This window comes from Mercenaria mercenaria, unplaced genomic scaffold (assembly GCF_021730395.1).
Source record: "Mercenaria mercenaria strain notata unplaced genomic scaffold, MADL_Memer_1 contig_4843, whole genome shotgun sequence".
NCBI lineage: Eukaryota > Metazoa > Mollusca > Bivalvia > Venerida > Veneridae > Mercenaria > Mercenaria mercenaria.
Window position 1 is genome coordinate 1 of NW_026463104.1, and position 25,982 is coordinate 25,982.

The 25,982-nt window shown below is 32.7% G+C and overlaps 2 protein-coding genes across 2 annotated transcripts; both read right to left on the reverse strand.

Annotated features, from left to right (window-relative positions):
- Positions 1-4,863: 4,863 nt before the first annotated feature.
- On the reverse strand, positions 4,864-5,773 carry LOC123539488 (uncharacterized). The gene is made up of 2 exons (XM_053535465.1): positions 5,643-5,773; positions 4,864-5,398 (listed from the first exon to the last, which is right to left on the reverse strand). Exons 1-2 carry the CDS (start codon positions 5,678-5,680, stop codon positions 4,879-4,881), a joined length of 558 nt encoding a protein of 185 aa, XP_053391440.1. The 5' UTR covers positions 5,681-5,773; the 3' UTR covers positions 4,864-4,878.
- A 5,110-nt stretch (positions 5,774-10,883) lies between these two features.
- On the reverse strand, positions 10,884-25,336 carry LOC123538221 (tripartite motif-containing protein 66-like). Its single transcript, XM_053535466.1, has 8 exons — positions 25,215-25,336; positions 23,841-24,178; positions 19,158-19,696; positions 18,065-18,112; positions 16,447-16,530; positions 15,934-15,981; positions 15,595-15,654; positions 10,884-13,137 (listed from the first exon to the last, which is right to left on the reverse strand). The coding sequence occupies exons 2-8, from the start codon at positions 24,167-24,169 to the stop codon at positions 13,109-13,111; spliced, it is 1,137 nt and encodes a 378-aa protein (XP_053391441.1). The 5' UTR covers positions 24,170-24,178; positions 25,215-25,336; the 3' UTR covers positions 10,884-13,108.
- Between the last annotated feature and the right edge of the window lie 646 nt (positions 25,337-25,982).

A 25,982-nucleotide genomic window follows, 5' to 3' on the forward strand; every position in this document is an offset into this window, starting at 1 on the left:
CACTCTCACCAAATATATGTCTGAATTAAGCGGTATTTAGTATTTATTTTAAGCGTGACAATCTGGCTTAGAGCCCAGAAACCGAAACATCGAATGAGAGGACGGCAAGTTGCCTTGATCTTGACTTTTGTACCACTGACAACCACCCCCTACCCCCCCCCCCCCCCCCCCCCAAAAAAAAAAAACGAAAAAAACAGAAAGTTATTATTCAAGTGGTTCTGTTAGATCATTGCGTAACATTTAAAGCTATAATACTTTTGACATAAGAGTCAGGAGATCGGCCCAAGATAACTGAGACCTCGATCCTGACCTAATAAACCTGAACGAAAGGGATATTTCTTAAGGTATTGGACCCTAATAGTAATGTTTAGAAAATGGCAATTGCTTGGTATATTCTTAAAGATGAACATGTTTCGCACTGTGTTGCAGATTTTAAACAACTTTTTCCTTGCCGTTTTTTAGTTTAAATTTTATATAATTTATGGTATTTCTTCAAGTTCAAGTAGAGACAAGTTTCAATGTGATGGTCACTATCTAAAACGTTTGCAGAGAATTCATTACAGCATTAATATTGATAAAAGAAACATCAAACTATTGTTTAACAATTATAAAACACAAAACAAAACTGTAAATATCATTTTTTCTAGGATGCCTCAAGTAAACATATTTAATGAGACAGAATTCTAATTCCAACATTGAAAAATTAAGGTCAAATCCTTTGGGTCTGTTTTGAATTTTGCTCACTTCATTCAAAAATAGCCTTGGGGCAGAAGTAAAACCTACCTACATTTCTTCCACAATATGTAATCTAAAGATTGAAGGCAAAATAGAGAACTTTTACCGCATGTAGTTTTAAAGATGTCTAAATCTACCCCTCCTGATTCAGAGGTAAATTCATTTTGAACAGCAAGAAATCGCTTATAAAATGAAAATTTTCCACTTTTGTACAATACATCCATAATACGTCCTGAACAAAGTAAATACTAACTAGAAAAAATGAAAACAGGGTGAAAAAAATGATTCCAGTGGGGCTTGAACCTACGACCACCCCCCCCCCCCCCCCCCCCCCCCGCATGAAATTTGCAGTCCAGTCAAAGTAGGTTTATGGTAGGAATTGAATACTCTTCAAAAAGGAGGTTCTCTATTACGGGTCCAATACCTTAAGTGTATTTATTTATCATTAGATCTTAAAGTTTAAAAGCTATTATATAGTTATTAAACACTTTAAATCTGAGTCCTGAAATGACAACGATAACGCATAAATGGAGGGACAACGCCATTATATGACACGTTTTCTTTTTAAAAGTAGTCCGTAAAAATAAAACTCGGCAGCGTAACAGAACACAAATCGTCTTTACAAAATGAAAAATCACCTTTAAAGTGAAATCATTTATGTTCTTGGTGATTTTCATTGCGAGGATTGTGTTGTAGACACAAGTAATAATGATATAATTTAAACCACAAGTATTAAATGACACACCATTACCACAAACAAGAGTGTTGTTTGTAAAACACATATGTCTCCATGTTGGAGGAAGTAATGTATAAAATTCCCAGAAGTATCTTCTACTTATCACAGGTAATCACAGAAATATGACTGGTAGTACTAGAGCATTATCTTTCAGTCACTTTGATCCGCTTACTATATGCATTAGTACTATCCATTTAGCGATGGTGTAAATATTCTATATTACAGATATTTCGGCTACCAGAGCTAAGGTTTACTTTTGCTAATGCTAAATGATGGGGAAGTATGAAGCATTGTTTTATGATATAATAAGATTTGTTTCTTTTTCAGTGATAAGAAAGCATGATAATCCTCAGAATTCAGGATTATGCGGTAATTCAACATTTTTGCTATCTAGGTTTCATTCCGATGCGTGTCACGTGCAGATTGTGCCAAATTGAAACTGTCTTAATACAAAATTAAGGGGATATTCCAGTACTGTGTAAAAGAATTGCATCATCTCTCCTTAAACGTACTAAGTCAGTACTAAGTTTATAAGATCCTATCAAATGATAAGTGATTCAATACACGTGACACAATCAAAACCTGACATTGTACATTTAAGTACTAGGTAAATTTACATCTATGCTTTTGAAAATTTCTGCAAACATCATCATTCGTTAAGACATACAATTTATATGTTTACATGCATGTATTATACTTGATACTAAAAGAATGGGACCTATTTCAGGGCCACATGAAAGCTGGTTTAAACAAGTCATCTGATTGTTTCAAATATAAATAGATTTGCGAAAATAAAAAAAAGCAATATCGCGAATCCAAAATATACAGAAGACGAATATGCATGGGTCATTCTCAGATTTCCGTTTAGAAGATCAAGTACTTAAGTCAGATGGTAAAGAAAATCTAGTGCCTCTGAAATAAAAGTCAATGAAACAAGGCAGTCACCAAAATATCCGTCGTCCATTGACGACTTATAAATTAAATATAAAACTTTGAATTTAGTGTGAATGATATCAGAGCTTTTATTATTCTAATGATGTTATTGTCCTTCTCTTACGTATTACACTGACTTTGGTATACCTTGAATTTGATTATTTTTTTATTTTTTTTTTGGTTGGATTTAACGTCGCACCGACGCATGATAGGTCACATGGCGACTAATATCTTTTAAGTGACACAAATTTATGTCACATATTTGTACTGTCATCACAGCAGTGATCTCGATTTTTGAGTCTTATACAATTCTTTCCGTAATATGAAATCACATACCAATGTATGTTCTTTATATCTCTCTTATGTCTAATTAGTACATACATTCAAATCAAGACAAACATTATGTTCTGGCGTTCGAAAATCCTTTTATTTTCAGGTTGTCATATTCGCAGGTTCAATTTCACCGTTGGTGTTTAATTTTGACCTGAAACTATTGGATTTGTGACTCAGTCTGGCATTATTTTGTTTGGTTGGATTCTATGCTTTCAAAGGATCTTCTTACAGATTAATTTATTTAGAACAGTGTGGTCTGCGTTTACCCCTGATTGACTTTAACTATGGCTTACCTGTCCCAACTGCGAGCATTCTAATTAAGCAATCAGCTCATCTGAAATTACAAATGAAATACTGCTTTAAGCAAGCAATGCAAAGATCAGTACAATAGGGGTATTATAATGGTAGCTTTATTCGGTTAGAGCTGATTTTTACCAGGTCGGATCTCACGAAGCGCAGAAGTATCGAGTGTGATCTAAGCTAGCAATTTCTACGAGATCCGAGTACAAAATCCCAGATTAAACTTCTATTATGATAACCCTTTTATTAGTTACCTCCACCTTTTCGTTTCTTTTTGTTGTTGTGTGTTGTTAGCGGACGAATTCTTCCTTGTTTATCAAAGTGAATTTGACCATGTGTAGCTGCTTTGTGTGCGCTAAATATAGAACTTTGTCAGATAATGCATCTTAAATGAAAGTAGCCCGGCAACATACAAAATAAAAAAACAAGAAACTTTCTTCCTGTTCATATTCTTTCTGAAAAGCAAGCCAATTTTCTTTGACAGAATGTATACATTTTTAAAATGAATTTATTTATATGAGTAAAGAATTGCCTTAAGTTGTTCATCAGAGACTCAAAGCTCAAGGGTAGAACGAATATGTTTTAATTATATTTTGTTTGAGAACATATACTTGTAAGGTCATGCTGTAAGACATGCTATCTTACGTAAAATTCCATAAACTTAAAGCCCTGCTCCCGTCCTACCTTTTAACCTTGAATTGTCACTGAAAAAGCATGAAAATCCTGACTATGAACAGTGACGCCTGTCAAAATATAGTATATTTTATAAAAAAATCTGTATGAAATACCTGTGGTTTTGCGTGCTTAAGTGTGGCACGTGGCCGTTTACTTTTACCTATTTTATGCATGGGTTGCATACACACAAAAGTATTTGAATAGCCGCGGAGCAGGCCTTTAAGAAGAAATGCGTTATCACGTGTGCGTATTCGTCAGTGAACACCGACAGTGAAAATAAAAGTAAAATTAATGTCACACAATTCGTAACGATGCTTGCTTTTACCTTCTACGCATAAAAAGGTAAGAAGAATTTGATATAGGTGTTTTGGTCAAAAAGTGTAAAAATACTTAATCGGCAAACTTGTCTAAAAACATATACACGAGCAAATATGGACAATAATATCTTTTTTTTTTTGTTGGATTTAACGTCGCACTGACACATGATAGGTTATATGGCGACTTTATATTATCTTATAGCATTTTACATAATTTAACCTGTCTCTTATATACAATGGTTAGTTATTAGGGTGACATTTAAATTTTTTTTTATCAATTCGGATAAACAAATGGTGCTAAAATCTGAAAGAAAGTAAGTTGAATCTTGTTCGAGGTTCAAAACCGTTCATTTACAAAAAGTCTACGTAATTTCTGGGACACCACTTTTACATGGTTAAGTTATCTTTTTATTGAACCATTTTCAAACAGTATATTTAATGTGAAATTAAGATAAACTAAATTTGCCGCATCAATGACATACATTTTACATGCCAAACATGACGATCTCAACATGATTTAACGACGTATCTCATGAACTGGTGAAGAAGACCTTCAAAGTTTTCATAAATTGAAGGTACAAGTGTTAACTTTGTGCTTTATTCTATTACTTAAATTTTGATTGTTTATCATCATTGCAGCTTTTATGAAGACATGTCCATGTAACTGATATCCTATTCCATATGTTTTAGTGGAGTAAAAAAGATTTGCAAGGAAGCTATTTCTTAAACTACATTGTCAGTTTACGTAATTGAACGTATATTAACAAGAAGGGTGTATAATAAAGATAAACGCTAATAAAAAACATTTTTACCATCTATGTTCGTTACATTCCTTGTCACCTTTAAAGCTCAAAGACTATGTACCTCAAGTAGATGGCTCTTTAAAGTTTTACACGATTCAAATTCTAAAGCTTCCATCTGCCTTGAAATAGATCGGTTGATGCAATCATTCCCAACTGCGACCTGATTTTCTCCTTTCTTCATATCCACAAATGACTGAGCTTCAGTTTTATATGTTGAGTGCTTGAGCTTGTCAAGGCCTTTGTCTGCATCTTCTAGAATATGTCCTATGTTCTTGCTGCAGGCGTTTATGCCTTCAAAGATATTTTTGTACTTTTCCTGTACCTCTTTAATTGATGCCTTCGCCAACTCTTCCACTTTTCTGATCAGGTCTTTCTTATACTTTTCTATTTCATCAAGTATACTATCACGTTGATTACTCAACTGTTCCATATCATCCCGCATTTTGGACTTTAAATTTTGCAAAGCATCTTTTACCTTCTCCAAAGATGTTTTAGTTTTGTAATTGTCCTGCCTCTTTAGAAGATCTTTAGCAATGTTTGGGATATAGTATACACCATCACAGGACCTGAACCAAAAATTTCATTTTTGTCACTTAATCAAACGATCTATTATTTCAAAAATCAAAAGTGCATGAATACAAACAATAGGAGTATAACTTTTGCAGCAAACTGAGGTACACTGGTAGGACATAAATAAGAAATGTAGCAATCTTAACATTGTACTTATTTAATGAAAAATTAACAAATTTTGTTAAGGTCGTAAAATACGAATTAATAAATTTATGGCATGTACCTAATTAACTGACTTACATATGTTTCACAGCAATACAAACAGTACAGCACACCATGTCCACAGAACATCTTGATCACTTCTCCGTGATGCTCCTCGCATAAATCCGTCGGCAGCCCACTGTTGGCAAATGTCTTCGGATGTCTTTGGGCTTTGGGATTGTTAAGTATCAATGTGTACCCGTACGTCAGATAAGTGATTTATCACTTCACTTTATATCTTCACTACCATGTAGATAAAGTTTATTTATCCTCATGTAAATTGAGTGATAATTTTAGGATAGACCATCTGTACAATATCTTGTATGACTTTATTGAAATAAAATTTGTTTCTATTAAACGGAAAATTAGCTTACAGACACTAATGCGTTCAAAAGTTTGAAACAACAAATTAATAATAAACCATTAACCCTATATTTTACTTCTAGAAGGTTAGTATTCTTGGGATATTGTAAATATCATTGGTTTATGAGTTTACAACTGAGAAATACGTAGGATTCACAACCAACATCTTAATCAAAAACTATTTCAGTTTAAATAGTTCATGTATGATGCATTGAGTAACGGAAGAATTTAATTAAGTATGGCCTTGTACAGGTTAATGGAACTATTTGATCTGATGAAAGTAACTGCACAGGAAGAAGTATTCAGCTTTAAAGTACTTAGGTGTAAAAAATGTTTGTTTCCGACTTACCCTAAATTTTTGTCCCGACACTAAATGTTCTTATGGCTCTGAGAATATTTTTGTCAACTTTTTAACTGCACTTTTTATGCTTTAAACATGGCCAGTGATGTTAGAAATCAACTTACCGATGCTCTAAAGGCATAACCTCCTTATTTGTAATCATTTTTTGACACAAAAATAATTTCCGAAAAGTCTCCCTTAATAAAAAATCCTCCTCACCCCCCCCCCCCCCCCCCCCCCCCCCCCCGCAAAAAAAAATAAAATTCCGACATACCTACCCTAGTTTTTTTTAAGCATGTTACCGGAAACAAAGAATTCTTTTTAAACCTTAAGGAAAGTTAACCAATTTATTCTAGTGACAAAAGTATCTAACTCAGATTCAATTTACAGACTTATTTTACAAATTGTTATATATATGCAGACCAGGTTTTACTAAAACGCTAAAATCCTAAGGTCATTATTGCACTAGGTTTGCCATTATGAAAAATAATAGCCACTTACTAATCTCGAATTAAAGCATTTTATCAGTAAGTCGAATTTATAACCATTTTGAATATTTCTTAACGAAAATAGCTCCGCATGACTCATTATATTTTTGTTCATTACAACTTATAATTATCCTTCCCTATCTGGTGGAACAAGCGTAAGACTAAGTGGCAATTTCATCCTGAATAGAAATGATTATATTTTATACTATTAGTAACTGAGTTGTAGAATCATTACTTGTTCTTATACGTTACGTTATAAATTATGATTCCATTTGAGGAACATTTGCAAGTTATCAAATGAAATAATATTGTACAGCAAAATACATTGCACTCAGCGAAAGGTGTCTTTCTCACACAATATTGTCCGATAGCTACAAGAAGGGTAATTGCGGTATTTAAATATCTCATCTGACACTCTTTCCTATCATGAGGTCTGTGTATGTAGGTTTTATATTTATGACAATCGTTTCTTTCTGAGTTTTAACAATGGATCTTTTCTGATTTTTCACTATATATTACATCTTAAAGATACAGATAATTGGCTATTAATTGGCGAATGTATGTTTACGGCGTGGCTGCTTTTACTCAGTACATCATGGGATGTTTTATCATCTATATAAGATATATTAACATGATGTTATCTTAACATATTTATTTAAGATGTCCTTGTAATTAGAATAACAACGTTAACAAATTAAAATGAAGTTCTATTAAATTTTTTCATGTAAGTGCAGTAGTTGCTATTATTACAGGACTCCTTATACAACGCCAGCTTCTGTGCGGGAGGTCGTGGGTTCAATGAAACAACATTATCAAATTGAGCATAATGCTACAAGTAGACACGTGACGTTATCTAAACATAAATCTTTTAAAATCTCATTGCAGTTTGAATACTTAATTCATGTTCCCTCATGATCAGACTCAATCAGACCGAGTATGTTATTATTTTGTTTGCTTGCTTCCTGTCGATGAGTTCTATGGTTCGCTCCCTGACCGTGATGTATCAAAGACGTGAAAAAAATACTAGTAGTTCCTCGCTTGGCACTAAACACTATGAAGATAGTTCTATGACTGATCAGCCCGTCGTGAGTATAATGTGACTAGGTATAGCATAACGTGTCTACGATGTGATTTTCCAGTGAGGCACCACTATTTATATGACCAAAAATTGCTGAAAGAGATGCTTAACCCGGACTTACATCCCTTATATCAATATCCGGCCCATAGTTTTTGTTATTGCTTGGTCGATAGTTCAAAAATAGAGTTTTAAAGAGGACACTTCACAGTATATCAAGAAATATTTTAAAAAAGATGGTCGGCGAATTGTATTAAGACAAGAAGTTTATGAGGTTTTGTGTTATTCTATCATTTATCTAACATTTTGAAAATAGCAAAACTAAACACAACAATTAAGCAATTTAAATGGTTCTCTTTAAATTTTTCACAAAGGTCTCGTAACGGTGCAATATTGTTTCGATATTTTTCTATGTCGAATAATCACAGCCGTGGTCTTGAAGTCACTTCTCTACCTAGAAGACATTAATCGATCGGCTAATAACACCCTCATTCATGTAATACGCAGACCGTATTCAGCTCTCCGTGTAAATTGATACATATTGGTATTTGAACAGGTATTTTAGATATATCAATATTCTTGCTAAATATACTGAGCGAAGCGTAGCTTTAATACCGTAAACAGCGTCATTAAACACTCCTTGTCTGGCATTTCACTTAGCGTTGCACAATCAGGAGAGTGGAACTTTAAAAATAAGTAAGACAAAAAGTATAATGAGGGTTACAAATCGTGTCATTCTATCATCTATCTAACATTTTAGAAATAGCAAAACCAAACACCACACTTAACAACAATTTAAATGGTTCTCTTTAAAACGTTTACAAAGGTTTCGGGGTCGTGAATTCGATCCTCGGGCGGGACGTATGTTCTCCGTGACTATTTGATAAACGACAGTGTGTCTGACATCATTAGTCCTCCACCTCTGATTCATGTGGGGAAGTTGGCAGTTACTTGCGGAGAACAGGTTTGTACTGGTACAGAATCCAGGAAAACTGGTTAGGTTAACTGTCCGCCGTTACATAACTGAAATACTATTGAAAAATTGCGTTAAACCCAAAAACAAACAAACACAAAGGTTTCCTAGATGTGCAATTTTATTCGTTTATTCTACGACAAATAATTACAGCAGCGGACTGGAAGGCACTTCTCTACATTGAAGACTCTAATCACACCCTTATTCATGTGATACGCAGACCGTATCCAGCTCTTTCTGAAAATTGATACATTTGTATATGTTGGTATTTGAAAAGGTTTTTAACATATTTATTAAACTTACTTATCTTTTTTTTTTGATATATCAATATTCTTGCTAAATATACTGAGCGAAGCTTTAAAACTGTGAACAGCGTCATTTAACATAAATGCTTTGTATACATTTCACCCAGCGTAGCACAATCAGCAGAGTATTTAACAAATAGACACTCTCGTTCAATCAGGCAGAGTGTTGCATAAATCGTTCATTTTGATAAATTATCTATAATGCGTTATCGAGTAGTCTGATTTGCAAACTGAAATCACGTGGCATGGTCACAAATTCGTTCTTAATACGGCATTCGCCGAAAAAATACAGAATGGCCTGCTGGTCAATAGTCAAGCCATTTGTCGGCCATTCGCCATCCTTCCTTTGACTTGACACGGACACAATATTATAGGTCCTATGAGAACTTTCCAGCTTTGATGGTGAATAAAGACCCCAGGTGCCCCTCCGGGTGTTCTTTCATCACAAGCAGGCACCTGGGTAGTACCTCAGACCTTCCGTGAGTCAGCAAGATGGCTTCCTCACATGAAGAATTCAATGCCCCTTGTGAGGCTCGATCCCGCCCAAGTCAGGGGCTAGTGGTTGGATGTCAGCGACCTTAACATCTCTGCCATGGAGGCCCCAGGATACTTTGCAGCATTAATCATTCGAATTCAGTTCCATAACAAGCTATCTATAGGAAATTATCTACGTAATTAGAACAGAGGGAATGTAACTAAAACCTATATATCTCTATAGTGCATGCTGCAAACATATGCAATATTCTATTATAATCCACTCATTAACAGTACAAATACTACTTCAATCGCATTAACCATATTTTAAAATGAATAGTGGTAGTAGATATGTACATTTATGTTATCTGTTCATTCTCTTTATTATCAGTAATAATACTGCTTGAATCGTTTTGACCATATTTTGATATGAATAGTAGATAATTGTATGATATATGATTTGTTCATTTTCTTTATCTGAACAAACACAGATATAACAGTGATAACGCATCACTGTCAGATAAAACTATTTCAGTTGTTAGATTAAGAAAAATCCAGACTCTGAAATACGTTTATAGTATTTTATTTGTTGAACGTTTGTCCCTTAACTTTGAGCCTCATCTTTTGACGAATTAATTTTGAACGGATAATACGATTTTGTTACTGAATGTATATATAAACAAAATTGCTAGATAGTGCATTCGATTCAGGCTCGAAACCGTTGCTAAATCTAGTCAGCATATTATTTGTTTTCGTTTTCAAATCATTTTAATTTAGGCGGCGTTTTATCTATAATGATTCTTATTTTTGTTTAAAAAAATCTCCATTCCGCATCTCTCTTCAATGTAAAATATTTAGACAAATATAATAATTTCTCTTGAATTGCCGCTATAAGTGTCCCTCCGTGGATACATAATTTACTAATGTGTGCAGACGATAGATTTGTGTTTTGCTTTTGCAAAAGGGACACGAAGATTACCTCTGCAAACATATTTATAACTCGTCTAGTAACGGATATGTTTGGTTTGTGTTTAATCTTTCTACTTGAATACTTACCATCTCAGCTTTTAAGAAATCATTGGGACCTTCGTTTCCGAGTGATCGAATAACTCACCCGCTGTGGGTTCGACTCCTGACTTAGAATTATTCCATGCGTGTAACTGATTCAATCGGCTTACGGAAGGTCGATGGTTCTACCGGGTGTCAGCTTTGGATGAAATCATTCTCGGGACAACAAAAACACAAAAATGCTTGACGCATTTTTACGATTATATTCTGATTATACATGTGCAATACATACACAAAATCAATGTAAAAGTTCATTTCATTCTCAATTCGCAGATACAATCTATAGTAGAAAAGAAGTAATTACATGTACATCATACTATGACTCATCAAGTATACCGAAGTAAGCATTTTATTCTCAAATAATTGATATGCTTGGACGTAGTTTTTTGAAAATGTTCGTCAATAAACAGTACACATTTTTTTCAATAAGCCATTTAATCATTAATGTAGAATAACAAACGTGCTTTTGCCGATCTGTTTAACTGATCTTATTTTACACAATTAGTAGTTCTTCCTGTTTAATCCATATGTGCAGTGTATCCTACAGCATACATGTATAAATGTACACAAATGTAATACATGCGAATGTATTCATAAAACCGAAATAATGATATTCATTTTATTTGACATTATATTCAGCAGTTACTTAATTTCTAATTTTCAATATGCTAACAACGAACAAGGCTTAACTGTAAATGTTAATAATTTACATAATTATTATCTGCAGTCATACTATTCACATAATTTCGAAGCTGCAATCAAAAACAAAACAGCATGTAAATCATATTCAAATCAAGATTAAGAATTGGATACATGGGTAATCGTGCCATTAAGGAGAAGCCACGTTTATAATTTAAACAAGCATTTGCATTATACTGTGGTTGTTTAGATTAGCTTCTGTCCAGTCGTAACTTATTGAATAATACTAGTACAATAAATCAATCAAAAAGATCAATTTTTATTATATGCATACTAAATATATTCTGATTGGTAATTAAACATAATGCGATGACAGTAGAACATTAAAAATATTCTTTGAAGCATTCTGTAACAATTTAAATGTATGTTAGCTGTGATGTAACATATTATAACAAATACTCAGTTTCTGATTAACAATAATTAAAACCTTAACAGAAGATACTAGGTAAACTTCAATAAAAACAAAACATTTAATGCTTAACTTTAAAATGCATTGCCATGCATGAACATATTTACCTAATTCTGAATAATTACACTACTGCACATTGTTAGTGTAACATTACATTAATATACATACTAAATTTATACTTGTAATGTTAGAACAGATGCTCAGTAGTATATTCGGCCTAAAAGTACATTCATACTGCAAGTATAAATAGCACCTTTTTTCAAATCATAGATATGAAGTTAAAAAGCTTTGAAATGAAGGCAAATATCCGTATATTTCTAAAATATATATATACGAAAAGAATACATTTGTATAATCTTGGTAGAAAGTCATACCTCATCAGTCTTCTGTAGTTTCTGACAAGAAGAATTTTACATGTTCCCCAACCCAACTAAGTCAAATAAGGAAATGAGACTATCTCTTGCGGCAATATTTTGACGGAGAAAAATGAATTTAAAAAATAATTATAGCTGATCATCCAAGACATATTTATTTGATCGTTTTATATCAGACCAGTAGTTTCTAACAAGAATATGTTGACAGTTTCCATAATTTTTCATATAAGTAGCAAACTAGTGGAACAGTTTGAACAACTTTCAAAGTGATGCTTAGGGATTTCCCTAGAAATGGATCCACTGTTCATGTTAATTATTCTATTTTATCCAATTAAAAAAGAAAACAGTAAAACGTTGCTTTGTCAGATTAATCTTTACTGTGGTTTTCATATTATGACTTCATGTGATGTCATGAAAACATGGGACAAACTGTTCAGTCTAGATTCTGACCTATAAATTCAAACTATCTTTTTCGTATTTTGTAAAAATTAATAACTTTAAGAAAGAAAGGTAAAATGTTCTTTTAGTAGCAATTTTCACATGCTGTACTATCTTTAAGGTCCTACAAGGTCAAAGTAAAAACAAAATCTATCCATTTTTACTTAGCAAATTTGGTTATCTAAGAAGTTGTTACACGAAATGATGTGTAGTTAATGAGTTTCGGTTATTATCGTCGAGTACGCGAGTTAATCCGCCAGATAAATCAAATTAAATATTACCTAAAATTACCTAAATTTTCAATTGCAATAACCTCAAGGGCGAATCTGTAACGAGTAAGTGTAAGTTTATATACAATTATCGTTAATAGTATTGTATATATTTGGAGTGAAAGAAATCATACCTATATGTCTATCATACATCATGGAATTCTAACGTGCGTTGATAACTTTAAAAAGTCATTTAAATACTCCCGATATTATGTTTTGTTTTTCATTTTTCATTTCATTTCTTCTGAATCAGAACAACCTGAAATGTAGAGATATTTAATTATTTGCAATAATATTGTATCATAAGAAAAAACCTGTCACTAACATTTTCCTAACATTTTCGTTTATATTTAAAATCAAGATATAGTAACTACTACGACCATATCTAAACTTATTGGTCACTTTTTCAATTCATAAAGACTTAAGGGTGGTTTGATATTATATAATTATTGCATTCCTGAGAGGGTGATATGAAAAGTGTTCACCGCAAGATATATGAATATCGACCGAGGCGCCAGCCGAGGCCCGTATTCATATTTCGAGGGGTGAATATTTTTCTTATCAACCTCTCAGGAATGCAATATTCATTTTATTAAAGCGAAAGATTATAATGGTCAAAACATTTACTTGAAGATCATCATAATGATTTATTTAACATTAAAAAGTAATTACTTAACAAATGATGAAAACAGAATTAAAGATTCTTTACTGTTAGCACTCAAAACTTTTGGCGATTTTGCTGTGTAATAAGACTTTTTTTATAGATTTAATCGAGGCATTTACATATCGCTGAACCCTATATTTCTTCTCATATGATATTGCGTCAATCAGTAACATTCGGAAAAACCGAGATAACTTTCGTTCTTTTTATAAACGAAACATATCAGTGTGAGCACTCATTTTCTTAATTTAACTTAGATAATTTCCATTATTACATGGCTGTATTATACTGTTTCTCTGATCGGCTGCAAACGGTTTAGAAAGTCATGAGTAAATATTATATCAACTTATATTTTGTTTTAAATAGTAGGATAATAAAATAGATCGAAGTAGGTGATTGGAAAACCAATATCGACCTGATATGGTCTTAAAATAGATGGCAATATTTCAAATTTCAATTTTCAAATTAAATGAGAATACAATTGTAATAACATGTCTGACTATACATCTATTCATGTAATAAAACAATCATTGACTTTTTCATAGGTTGATATCAGGATTTATCAACCCTCAGCCTTCGGCTCGGTGAATATAACATTTTTGGGTTGATAAATCCTGATATCAACCTATGAAAAAGTCGATAATTGCATAATCTCATGGTGATAGTTTCGATTCAGTATTGGATGAAAAGTTGTTTTCGAAATGTTTGTCATGTACAACAAATCAAAAAAAAAAAGAAGAAAATTTGGCCGGGTTCGCATATGCAATCGTGCAAGAGCGCCAGAGAAGGGTACCGTAAATTAATCCTAAAGTATAATCATACAGGCGCCTCCTCTGAAAAATTATCGTCTCAGTCTTTTAACCAGTGCGAAAGTATTAATCTCTCAAAGAGAGATATGAAAAATAATATCACATGCGCAGAAAAACAAAATAGCGTTGTTGCGCATTTGATATAAAATTATAGATCATATCACCTGCACAGAATTTGAAAATAAAGATTTTGCGCTTGAGCTATAAAATAACTGGGGAATATCAATATATATCATTCAAGTTAAACTAATCGGAAATTTGCACTGGACATTTATGTGAGGTATAATATTAACGCTTAATGTATTTTATAGGAAAAAGCTATAAGAATAGTATGAAATTGGAATGAAAAGAATTCAATCATTTTAGGGAAGCGATCTTACCGATCCCTCTACGGTAACAGGCAATATATACCGAATTTGATATACATTGAATCAAAAATCGTGGTTCTCCGGTACGTGCACAGAGCGTCTGTGTTTCATACGTCTTTTCCTTGTTTGTAATAAGCGCCAACATAACTTGCCCGACCCGCAACGTCTTGCACATCAGTACAAAAATGGGCAGTATAATTGTTTTTCATTCCAAAATCTGCATCTAAATGAATACAAACGATATGCCTGGGCGGACAAGCTGATGGACTGTAACGATTACCGATTTAGGCATTGTCTTATTTCATATTACTATCAACAGTATGCTATCAGTCTTGATATTGTTGATACAAATACATTACTAATCATGTAATCATGTAAATGACTAAATGGCAGTACTAATGATGAGGGAAACAGATTCAGACACAAATGCATTCATATCTTCACTCCAAGTAAAACGTCAGGAAACGTCAGGTCAGACACTTTTTAAAGGCTCACATTCGCCAATGATTAACAGGTTTGTTTTAATAAATTTGATGAAAAATGACATTGGTTTCTCTGTTGGCACCTTTTTTAATTTGGCAGTATTAAATAGGCGAATACATTTACCACAGATGCTGATTATATTTGTATATCTTTTTTTTTTCTTTTTGCTTATTGCAATGTCTTAATTGGAAATAACCTACCTCTTGCACTATAATTTGCCTGATGTCATTTTGGCCAGTATTATTATGAATATTTTTGGGAGACATATATAAAATTTATAAATGTGTTGGACATTGCATCAGATTTGTGAAAATTATTGCTGGCTTAAAATTATTCCTGACTGCTTTAATTGCAAGCAGTTAAATGATTTAAAATCATTATCGAAGATCCAATACCTATTAGCGGATCCCATTTTCCACTTGGGTTAAATTTGAAGGGGTCGAAATCCAACGGATCTGAAATGTAAAAGTAAAGATTATTCTCTGATGGCACCTACCTTAATTTGGCAATATAAAATTTGCGAATATATTAACCGCAGATGTTGATTATTATTTATTAAAGTATAGTAGTATTATGTAGTATTATGAATATTTTCGCAGGTATATCGAACTTTTATAAATGTGTTGGACATTGCATCAGAATTCTGTAAATATGACTGCTGGTTAAAAATAACTCCAGACTGCTTTAATTGCAAGCAGTAACAGGATTGAAAAAAAACAACAACAACCAAATACCTCTTTGAGATACCAAATGGATGGAATCGATTTCCGAGGAAGGAAAATCTGAAATGTAGAAGTAATGATTATTTGCGATATATCATAAAAGGCGTGTAACATTCATATTCCTTACATTGTTTGATTTGAAATAAAAATTTAGTGACGAATACGACCATATCTAAACTTACTGGTATCTTTTTCAATTCAAACAGTGTAGTTTGATAAAGAAAACAAGCCAAACCAATACCTGTTAGCAGTAGTTGATTATATTTAGATATTAACAAAAATGTTTTCTTTTTTCTATCTGCTCAACGCGACGTCTCTTGTGGAAATAACCTTCCTCTCATACTATAATTTGCCTGATTTCATTTGGCCTGTATTATTATGAATATTTTCGCAGGCATATCGAACTTTTCATGATAAATGTGTTGGACCTTGCATCAGATTTCTGTAAATATGACTGCCGGCTAAAAATAACTCCTGACTGCTTTAATTGCAAGCAGTAACAGGATTGAAAAAAAAAACCAATACCTGTTTGGAAGTCATGTTTAAACTCAGTATATTGAACGCTTGGGTGGCTAATTATGCTGTCGAAACCAATAGAGGAAGGAAACACTGAAATGTAGAAGTAATGATTATTTGCGATATATCATAAAAGGCGTGTTACACTCATATTCCTTACATTGTTTGATTTGAAATAAAAATTTAGTGACGAATACGGCTATATCTAAACTTACTGGTATTTTTTTCAATTCAAACAGTGTAGTTTGATAAAGAAAAAAAGCCAAGCCAATACCTGTTAGCAGAAGTTGATTATATTTATACAACAAAAAAGATTTTTTTTCTATCTGCTCAACGCAACGTCTCTTGTGGAAATAACCTTCCTCTCATACTATAATTTGCCTGATTTCATTTGGCCTGTATTATTATGAATATTTTCGCAGGCATATCGAACTTTTCATGATAAATGTGTTGGACATTGCATCAGATTTCTGTAAATATGACTGCTGGTTAAAAATAACTCCAGACTGCTTTAATTGCAAGCAGTAACAGGATTGAAAAAAAAACAACAACAACCAAATACCTCTTTGAGATACCAAATGGATGGAATCGATTTCCGAGGAAGGAAAATCTGAAATGTAGAAGTAATGATTATTTGCGATATATCATAAAAGGCGTGTAACATTCATATTCCTTACATTGTTTGATTTGAAATAAAAAATTAGTGACGAATACGACCATATCTAAACTTACTGGTATCTTTTTCAATTCAAGCAGTGTAGTTTGATAAAGAAAACAAGCCAAACCAATACCTGTTAGCAGAAGTTGATTATATTTAGATATTAACAAAAATGTTTTCTTTTTTCTATCTGCTCAACGCGACGTCTCTTGTGGAAATAACCTTCCTCTCATACTATAATTTGCCTGATTTCATTTGGCCTGTATTATTATGAATATTTTCGCAGGCATATCGAACTTTTCATGATAAATGTGTTGGACCTTGCATCAGATTTCTGTAAATATGACTGCCGGCTAAAAATAACTCCTGACTGCTTTAATTGCAAGCAGTAACAGGATTGAAAAAAAAACCAATACCTGTTTGGAAGTCATGTTTAAACTCAGTATTTTGAACGCTTGGGTGGCTAATTATGCTGTCGAAACCAATAGAGGAAGGAAACACTGAAATGTAGAAGTAATGATTATTTGCGATATATCATAAAAGGCGTGTTACACTCATATTCCTTACTTTGTTTGATTTGAAATAAAAATTTAGTGACGAATACGGCTATATCTAAACTTACTGGTATTTTTTTCAATTCAAACAGTGTAGTTTGATAAAGAAAAAAAGCCAAGCCAATACCTGTTAGCAGAAGTTGATTATATTTATACAACAAAAAAGATTTTTTTTTCTATCTGCTCAACGCAACGTCTCTTGTGGAAATAACCTTCCTCTCATACTATAATTTGCCTGATTTTATTTGGCCTGTATTATTATGAATATTTTCGCAGGCATATCGAACTTTTCATGATAAATGTGTTGGACATTGCATCAGATTTCTGTAAATATGACTGCTGGTTAAAAATAACTCCTGACTGCTTTAACTGCAAGCAGTAACAAGATTGAAATAAAACAACAACAACCAAATACCTCTTTGAAATGCAGAACGCATGGGACCGATTTCCGAGGAAGGAAAATCTGAAATGTAGAAGTAATTATTATTTGCGATATATCATAAAAGGCGTGTTACACTCATATTCCTTACTTTGTTTGATTTGAAATAAAAATTGAGTGACGAATACGGCTATATCTAAACTTACTGGTTTTTTTTTTTTAATTCAAACAGTGTAGTTTCATAAAGAAAACAGGCCAAACCAATACCTGTTAGCAGAAGTTGATTATATTTATATAACAAAAATGTTTTCTTTTTTTCTATCTGCTCCACGCAACGTCTTTTGTGGAAATAACCTTCCTCTCCTACTATAATATGCCTGATTTCACTTGGCCTGTATTATTATGAATATTTTCGCAGACATCGAACTTTTCATGGTATATGTGTTGGACATTGAATCAGAATTCTGTAAATATGACTGCTGGTTAAATATAACTCCTGATTGCTTTAATTGCAAGCAGTAACTTGATGTAAATATAATTCATTTCATGCAATATAAAAGACTAAATTGCCGGACTATTGTTTAGGAAAGCCACTTTGGACACACATAAATAAAATGATCTTATTACCTACATCAACTGTTAGTTTATCACCAGATTGCACTCCGTGTACAAACGTCTATACAAAAAACTATAAGTCAAATTCATCAGATTCTAAAAGGTTTGTTACATAGCATTAGACTTGTTGCCTTTAATACATTTTATATTTCAGCTGTAACAGATCTAATACCGGTACAATGTCACCAACCCAAATGCTATATTCATCATTGATGAGCAGGTTTTTTTCTATATATGATGAATTGTTTGTTTTTAAATCAAAATATAGTGATGACTACGACCATATCGAAATTACTGGTCGCTTTTTAAGCTCATTAAGAACAGAATCTAGTTTGATATAAACTCTTGATGCACTTTTAGGCAAATGCAATATGAACACTATGCAATTTGAACAAACAGAAATCGTCTTAATAATTTATATTGTCAACTTTATGCTGTCACTGTCCACTGCTTTGATATTGTTGATACATGCACGTATATAATTCTATTAAAGCAATATAAAAACTGAACTTACTCCATACGTCTGTTAGTTTACCAAGAGACTGCACCCCATGCAGACACGTCTCTATGCTTTTGTTTTCATCAAACACAAATCTTTCAAAGGTCCGTTTAGATCGGGTTTGTTTGGCGCAATCATTTCCTTCTGAAATCTTCTCTTTGCAACCCTTCATGTCTACAAATAACTGCGCTTTATTGTTTCTCCTTACTTGTTTGAGTTTGTCAAGTTGCAGCTCAACATTTGTAAGCATGTCATCAATTTTCTTGCTGCTGGCACTTAATTCGTTTGCAATTTTTTGATGCTTTTCCCGTACGTCTTTTATTGATTCCCTCCCTAGCTCTTCAATTTTGGCAACAAGGCGTCTGTTAAACTTCTGAATATTATCAAGTATACCATCACGTTGGACATTCAAGTTCTTCAATTTATCTTGCAATGTGGACTTAAGGTTCTGCAAATCATCTTTAACGTTCTCCAAAGAGGTTTTAGTTTTGACTTTGTCCTGTTCCGTTAAAAGTTTGGCAATATTCGGGATATATTCAACGCCATCACAGGATCTATAATTAATAATATTTGGTTACAGCTGCTATTGTTTCATCATTTAACAGCAGAAAATCTGCAGATGATCTCGTATTCATCAAAGTCTGAAACTGAAGACTTGCTACAATTACCCTAAATTCAATTGCCGTAAATTTGGAAGCTACGTTTCAATGTTCTTGTATTTAACATCTAAGTCTAAATGTCAGATTTAGATTATTGATATACACACTGTATACAAGTCAAATATATAAAAGATAAGACCAAATATCAATAAAAGATAGGCGAATGCATGAGATATGGCAAAATGGAACCTTTTGTAAGACAAACGAAATTAGTTTACAAACACAAGTCGTGATGAAACAATTAACATTCATAACTACATCATACAGTAATGTCCCTGTCAACAGTATTTACTTTTATATACATGTACATAATTTAGAGCAAGTTAAATAAAGATAAAGTTCGTTGATATGGTTATCGAATAAAAGTGCTAATATTGTAATGCCCCGGATAATGAGAACTTACCACATACTTTGTTCAACTCAGATGCTAAATCTAGTCATGTTTTCCTTGTTTTTCATCTTTAGCTGCAAGTAACGTAACACAGAATTGTACACATATGTGTTGCTCTAGATAAAATGACCGATCAAACACATATTATACAGTCCTATGTCCGTTTTAATCTAGATTCTAATCCAAGTTTGTGAAGTTCGTTTACTTTCTGAACTGGATTCGTTTCTACATTTATCTGCATTTTACATCGTTTTTCCTGTATGTTAATCACTGTAGCAGCTGCACAATCACTCCATGTTATTTAAATGTTTGTTTAAGACAACTGTCATCCTTTTATTCAATCCTATTTTGTGTAAATCAGCATTATTTTCCTGAGAATTCACTGTAATTGCCACATTTTTCTGACAGGAAGTGTATTGGTTACGCTGCATTGTGGGATTGTTTACTTCGTTACTAAGCAGCAAACATAATCGTTGTCATCGTTAAAGATGTATAAAGCTAATAAAAACCTCAGATTTAACCCCCTGGTACATAATTTTACTGTAAATCACTCTTTTGACAGAATTCTCCATTAATTTAGGCTTGTGACCAATTATTTTTGGTCACTTGGTCACTGTGACCAAATATGTTTGGTCACTTGGTCACTGTGACCAATTGTCTTTGGTCACTGACCATTTTTATTTGGTAAATTTACTGTGTGACCAATTTTGACCAATTTTTCTTGGTCAATTTTCCTGCCTACTATAAAAGGGCCAGATTTGTGACCATCTGGGTCATTCCAGTTCTGAACAATAAGCTTAAGGGCACTTTTTGCTAGTCCTGAGAATTTTACCAATCTTTATCTTAGATTCAAATACAATAGTCTCAGTATGAATTATATTGGTGTAAGCACATTTTAACATAAAGCTGAAGTAATTTTGATATACATTTAGAAGATTTGAAGGAACATTTATTTTTATATTACTTTTCAAGTGGATTTAATGCAAAAACAGCCTTATTAAAATGAACGTTACTAAGTACACATGCACTCATCTTTTGAAGTTATGGAAAGCCTATACAGTCTTAATAATGAATATTTGTACTGATGTTTTACAAGTCCTCATTGCTGAATGGTGAATTATTTAGGCCTTTTGAGATATATTAAGTGATGAATAGAGTTTAATGCTCAAGCTAATACTGCATTTAATTAAGTTATGGAAAGCTAACACTGTCTTTTACATATATACTGTGTGACATTATAAACACTGGTATCTTGTGAATTGCTGAGTTCTTTTGAAATTTAATGTGATTCGTGTAACATTTTGTTCGTTGATACTTTGTGTTTGAATTATTTGTGTAACTTATAAGAAAATACACAAATTAAACTTCATAAACTGTTAGTACAGAGTTCCTAGTCTTTGACTTAATACATTTGAAGAAGCTTTCTCATGTCGATCGGCCAAGTCCCCCTGAAAGTATTTAGCTCCTAACCGAAGGCTACATCCAGACAGAATAACTACCCTAGTGCGTAAAAATCTGACACCAAAAATTGTTACGCACTAGGGTAGTTATTTGTTTGCTGCTTAGTAACGGAAGTAAACAATCCCACAATGCAGCGTAACCAATACACTTCCTGTCAGAAAAATGTGGCAATTACAGTGAATTCTCAGGAAAATAATGCTGATTTACACAAAATAGGATTGAATAAAAGGATGACAGTTGTCTTAAACAAACATTTAAATAACATGGAGTGATTGTGCAGCTGCTACAGTGATTCATATACAGGAAAAACGATGTAAAATGCAGATAAATGTAGAAACGAATTCAGTCCAGAAAGTAAACAAACTTCACAAACTTGGATTAGAATCTAGATTAAAACGGACATAGGACTGTATAATATGTGTTTGATCGGTCATTTTATCTAGAGCAACACATATGTGTACAATTCTGTGTTACGTTACTTGCAGCTAAAGATGAAAAACAAGGAAAACATGACTAGATTTAGCACCTGAGATGAACAAAGTATGTGGTAAGTTCTCATTATCCGGGGCATTACAATATTATTATTAGAATATTATTGTAGTTGTGATATAGCCATCGATTAAATATGTACATTTACGAGAACAAAATTCATATACCTTTATCTTGAAGTTCTCGAAACGAAATATTTAAAAGTTTCAATGAAATAAATATTGCCTGACTGATCTCTTTTCAGGCGTCAGTATTTATTTCCTACTTTATGCAAGGTGAAAACATTTCAGCCGCATATTTGATGCAGTATTATGCTAATACGCATTAACAAAAAAAAAAACCACACACACACACTGGAACAGCTCTGTCACAAACTGCTTAATTTTCGTACTTTCGACAATTTTAGAACCCATGCATATAGTTCTTTTGATTGCATACATATGAAATATTATGAATTACGATATAAACACTTTCATTAATTGCATTGAAATTTAGATTTAAGTGGCATTATTAAATGTGATACCGTAACAACGTTTAGCCATTGGTTTCTTTGGTAGTCTTTTTAAAGCTCTGAAGTCCCTTTTTTACTTAATTTTGACATAAACATGTTTGATTTTTCACTTTACAGATTATGAAAGGAACGTTGTATCTGATAGTTTACTGATAATGATAAACATGAATATCTATTATATAAAACATACAAGACATTTTAAATATCTAAAAATATCAAAAAAAAAAAAAAAAAAAAAATGAAGATGATAAGTAATGAACATTTTGTTAAAAGGGGGATATAAGATCAGTAATGAAGTAAAATTTTGGGTGTAGTATAGAAACATTAAATCTTAATTTCTTTTTTCCATTATACTTCATTTATATGCGTTCGCAGTAACACATTCGGTCAACCGCTCGGATATTAGATACGGCGTAATGTCATTTAAACCTAGATAATGATTTCTGGTAGACATTTTACGGGTAATATAACTGTTGCAGGGAATGCATTTTATCCCGTGCATTATGTTTTAAACGGAAATCTCTATACCTTATTGTTTCCTTAAGGTTAAGTTTGACAATACATAGCTTTTGGTGTAGAATATTGAATATTGATAACTTTAAATCAGCACCAATGTAAGGACTCAAACTCTCATAAGCGATCATCTTCATAATAGTCTAAACTGTTGAATGTCTTTTTAAAGCGACAATGTCATGAAAAGTGTGAAATGTCGATGGGGAAAACCGACCGGAGGACCGATATTTTCTAATCAGTCAAACAAAAATCAAACGCACAACCCCATCCTTCCAATGGATTACATTTTCTTTTGATACAACGATGCTTTGATCACATTTTGATAAATAATATTCTACAATAAAATACAGTTTTTCTTTCAAACAAATAGGACTATTATATAAAATACGATTACGAACTTAATCAATATAAGCATTTGCATAGAAAAGTTTTCAAGAGGTGCCAAGGGCGAACCAAAGCAGTAAAGTCTTAAATGTAAAGCAACGAAATGTAAACATATATTGCGACGGAAAACGAAATAATAAGTAACTTCCCACTGTAGCTATTATTAGTGAGATGAAAGGGTCAAAATATATGTTGCCCTTGACAAACACAGATGAAGGGCTAGCAAAACCCCTGTACGCAATAACTGTTGTTGGAGTATCGAACTGACATTAGATGGGTTATTTAAATACCTGTGTTTCACAGCAATACATATTGTACAGCACACTGTGTCATGTTGTCCACAAAACATCTGTATCACTTGTCCACGATGCTCCTTGCATAAATCCGTCGGCAGTTCACCGGATGAAAGTGATCTCGGTCCCTGGCCAAACGATTTTGAAGCCTTATCAACAACACTGTGATTTTTGGTGAATTTGTTGTGACCCGCGACACAGCTTTGGCAATAGAAGATCTGACAGTCAGTACACTCAAACAAAGCTGCCGTGTTTTTGCCGTCGTCGGAACATGGTGCACATGTGAAAACAAGTGATGTGTCAGTCTTTTTCTTACCCGTCGCCATCCTTTATTTCTATCAAATAAAGCAATGGCGATATTTATCGGTTCAATTTACTAGGAAATAGGATATCCGAAGCTTCAACACTACTAAATTAAATGCAATATATAAGAAAACAAAAATAGAAAAAACTGTTCATGTATGATAGGAATTATGTTGGTATCACAATAGGGAGACGAAAATTAAACCTAGATTATTAATGAATCCCCTCAGTGTCACGATACAAACTTGGTCACATTAGGAGAAATAATGTGTTAGGCAGGCAGTTAGTTTAGTCAATAAAGCATTCGCCCCATGAGCGAGGAATCACGGATTCGACACCCAGGCTGATTCCCCATTACTCTGATCATTTGACACTTATCGCAAAACTATCGCATCCCTGGCATGCTTATTCGGTCAGTCTTAATAAACTTGCAACATTATGTTTCTCCGAAATTCGAGGACGAAATAATACTAATTCTCGAAATAGATAGCCATTATATTAAGAAAAACTCTCAACAAATAGATCAAAGATATAAATACTAATATTTATAATTTTATCTCTTTGAAATAACATTCAAAATACAAACATCTTTTTTTCAGTCAAACACAGATCTTGCGAAACTTAAGTTTATTTCACAGATCTTGCGAAACTTTAGTTTATGACAGAAATCTCACCAGAATGCAATAAATAGTGTTTTAAAAACAAAAATATTGCAGAATGGGTTTCCCCCTCGGCTTTTCTTCCCCACAATCCTACACATTAATATAGATATTGTGTTTTTGAGTCAGAAAGCAATATAGATAGGTAGATGCTACTGTACCGACGTAGATGAATAGCTAAAGAATGGGAAAACAAAGAAGGTACATTATTTCAATATAACCATAGAAAAATGAACGTAGATGAATTGCCAATACATTCTTTTAGTTACTGGTACCCGAAAGTAGTTAACAAATGAAAAGAAATTGCTACTGATACCAGAAAAAATGTTTTATTATCATACAAGGAAAAAGAAAGTAGATAAATTTTCTATTTGTATCTATTTGCAAGATGAAAAGAAAAAACTCATACCACTTTTAGTGTCTGTTGAAATATCCAGGCAAAAGAAATTAGCAATATAAAGGAACAGGAATTCTCTCATAAAAATCTTCAGTCAGAAATTTGTTCTATATTTCGTATATGTTAAAGTCCATCCTACAAGGTGTAATCTTAATTATTATCTTTACACTTTAAACGGTATGATAATGATAAGTTGTATCTACATATACTAAACAACCTATATTAGAATACTTCGTTTCGAGTTTCTGTCTAACTAACGTCTTTTTCATAAAATATTACATGAACACTAATTTGATATGAAAAATATTATTACACCCTATAAACGAACGTATTCACCCCTCTTCCAGTTGCGAGTGATCAATATAATAAATTGACAGATAAAAGCTGAAAAACACTATTTCAAAGTGACTAATATGCTTTGATGGTATGTATATTTAAATTTAATTGGAAACTGGACATGATTTATTTATGTGTATAACGTGTTAGTCTGATTACAGGCTAAATTAAACAACAACAACAAAATGAATAAATAAATAAATATAAAATGAACTGATCACTGATTTTGTCCAGTCATTTTGCATTGTCGGCGTCAAAAGTACATATATTCTTGCTCGAAGTATGATCTACATGTAAATCTCACTATTTCATGATAAAAGAAACAATATTAGTTTGGTGAAATCAAATAAAAAACAATTGCTTAAATCTTCAATTTATTTATAACCGCCAACAAAAGAAGACTCGGTGTGAACTCCCAAATGTATGCATGTTTGCTTGAGTACT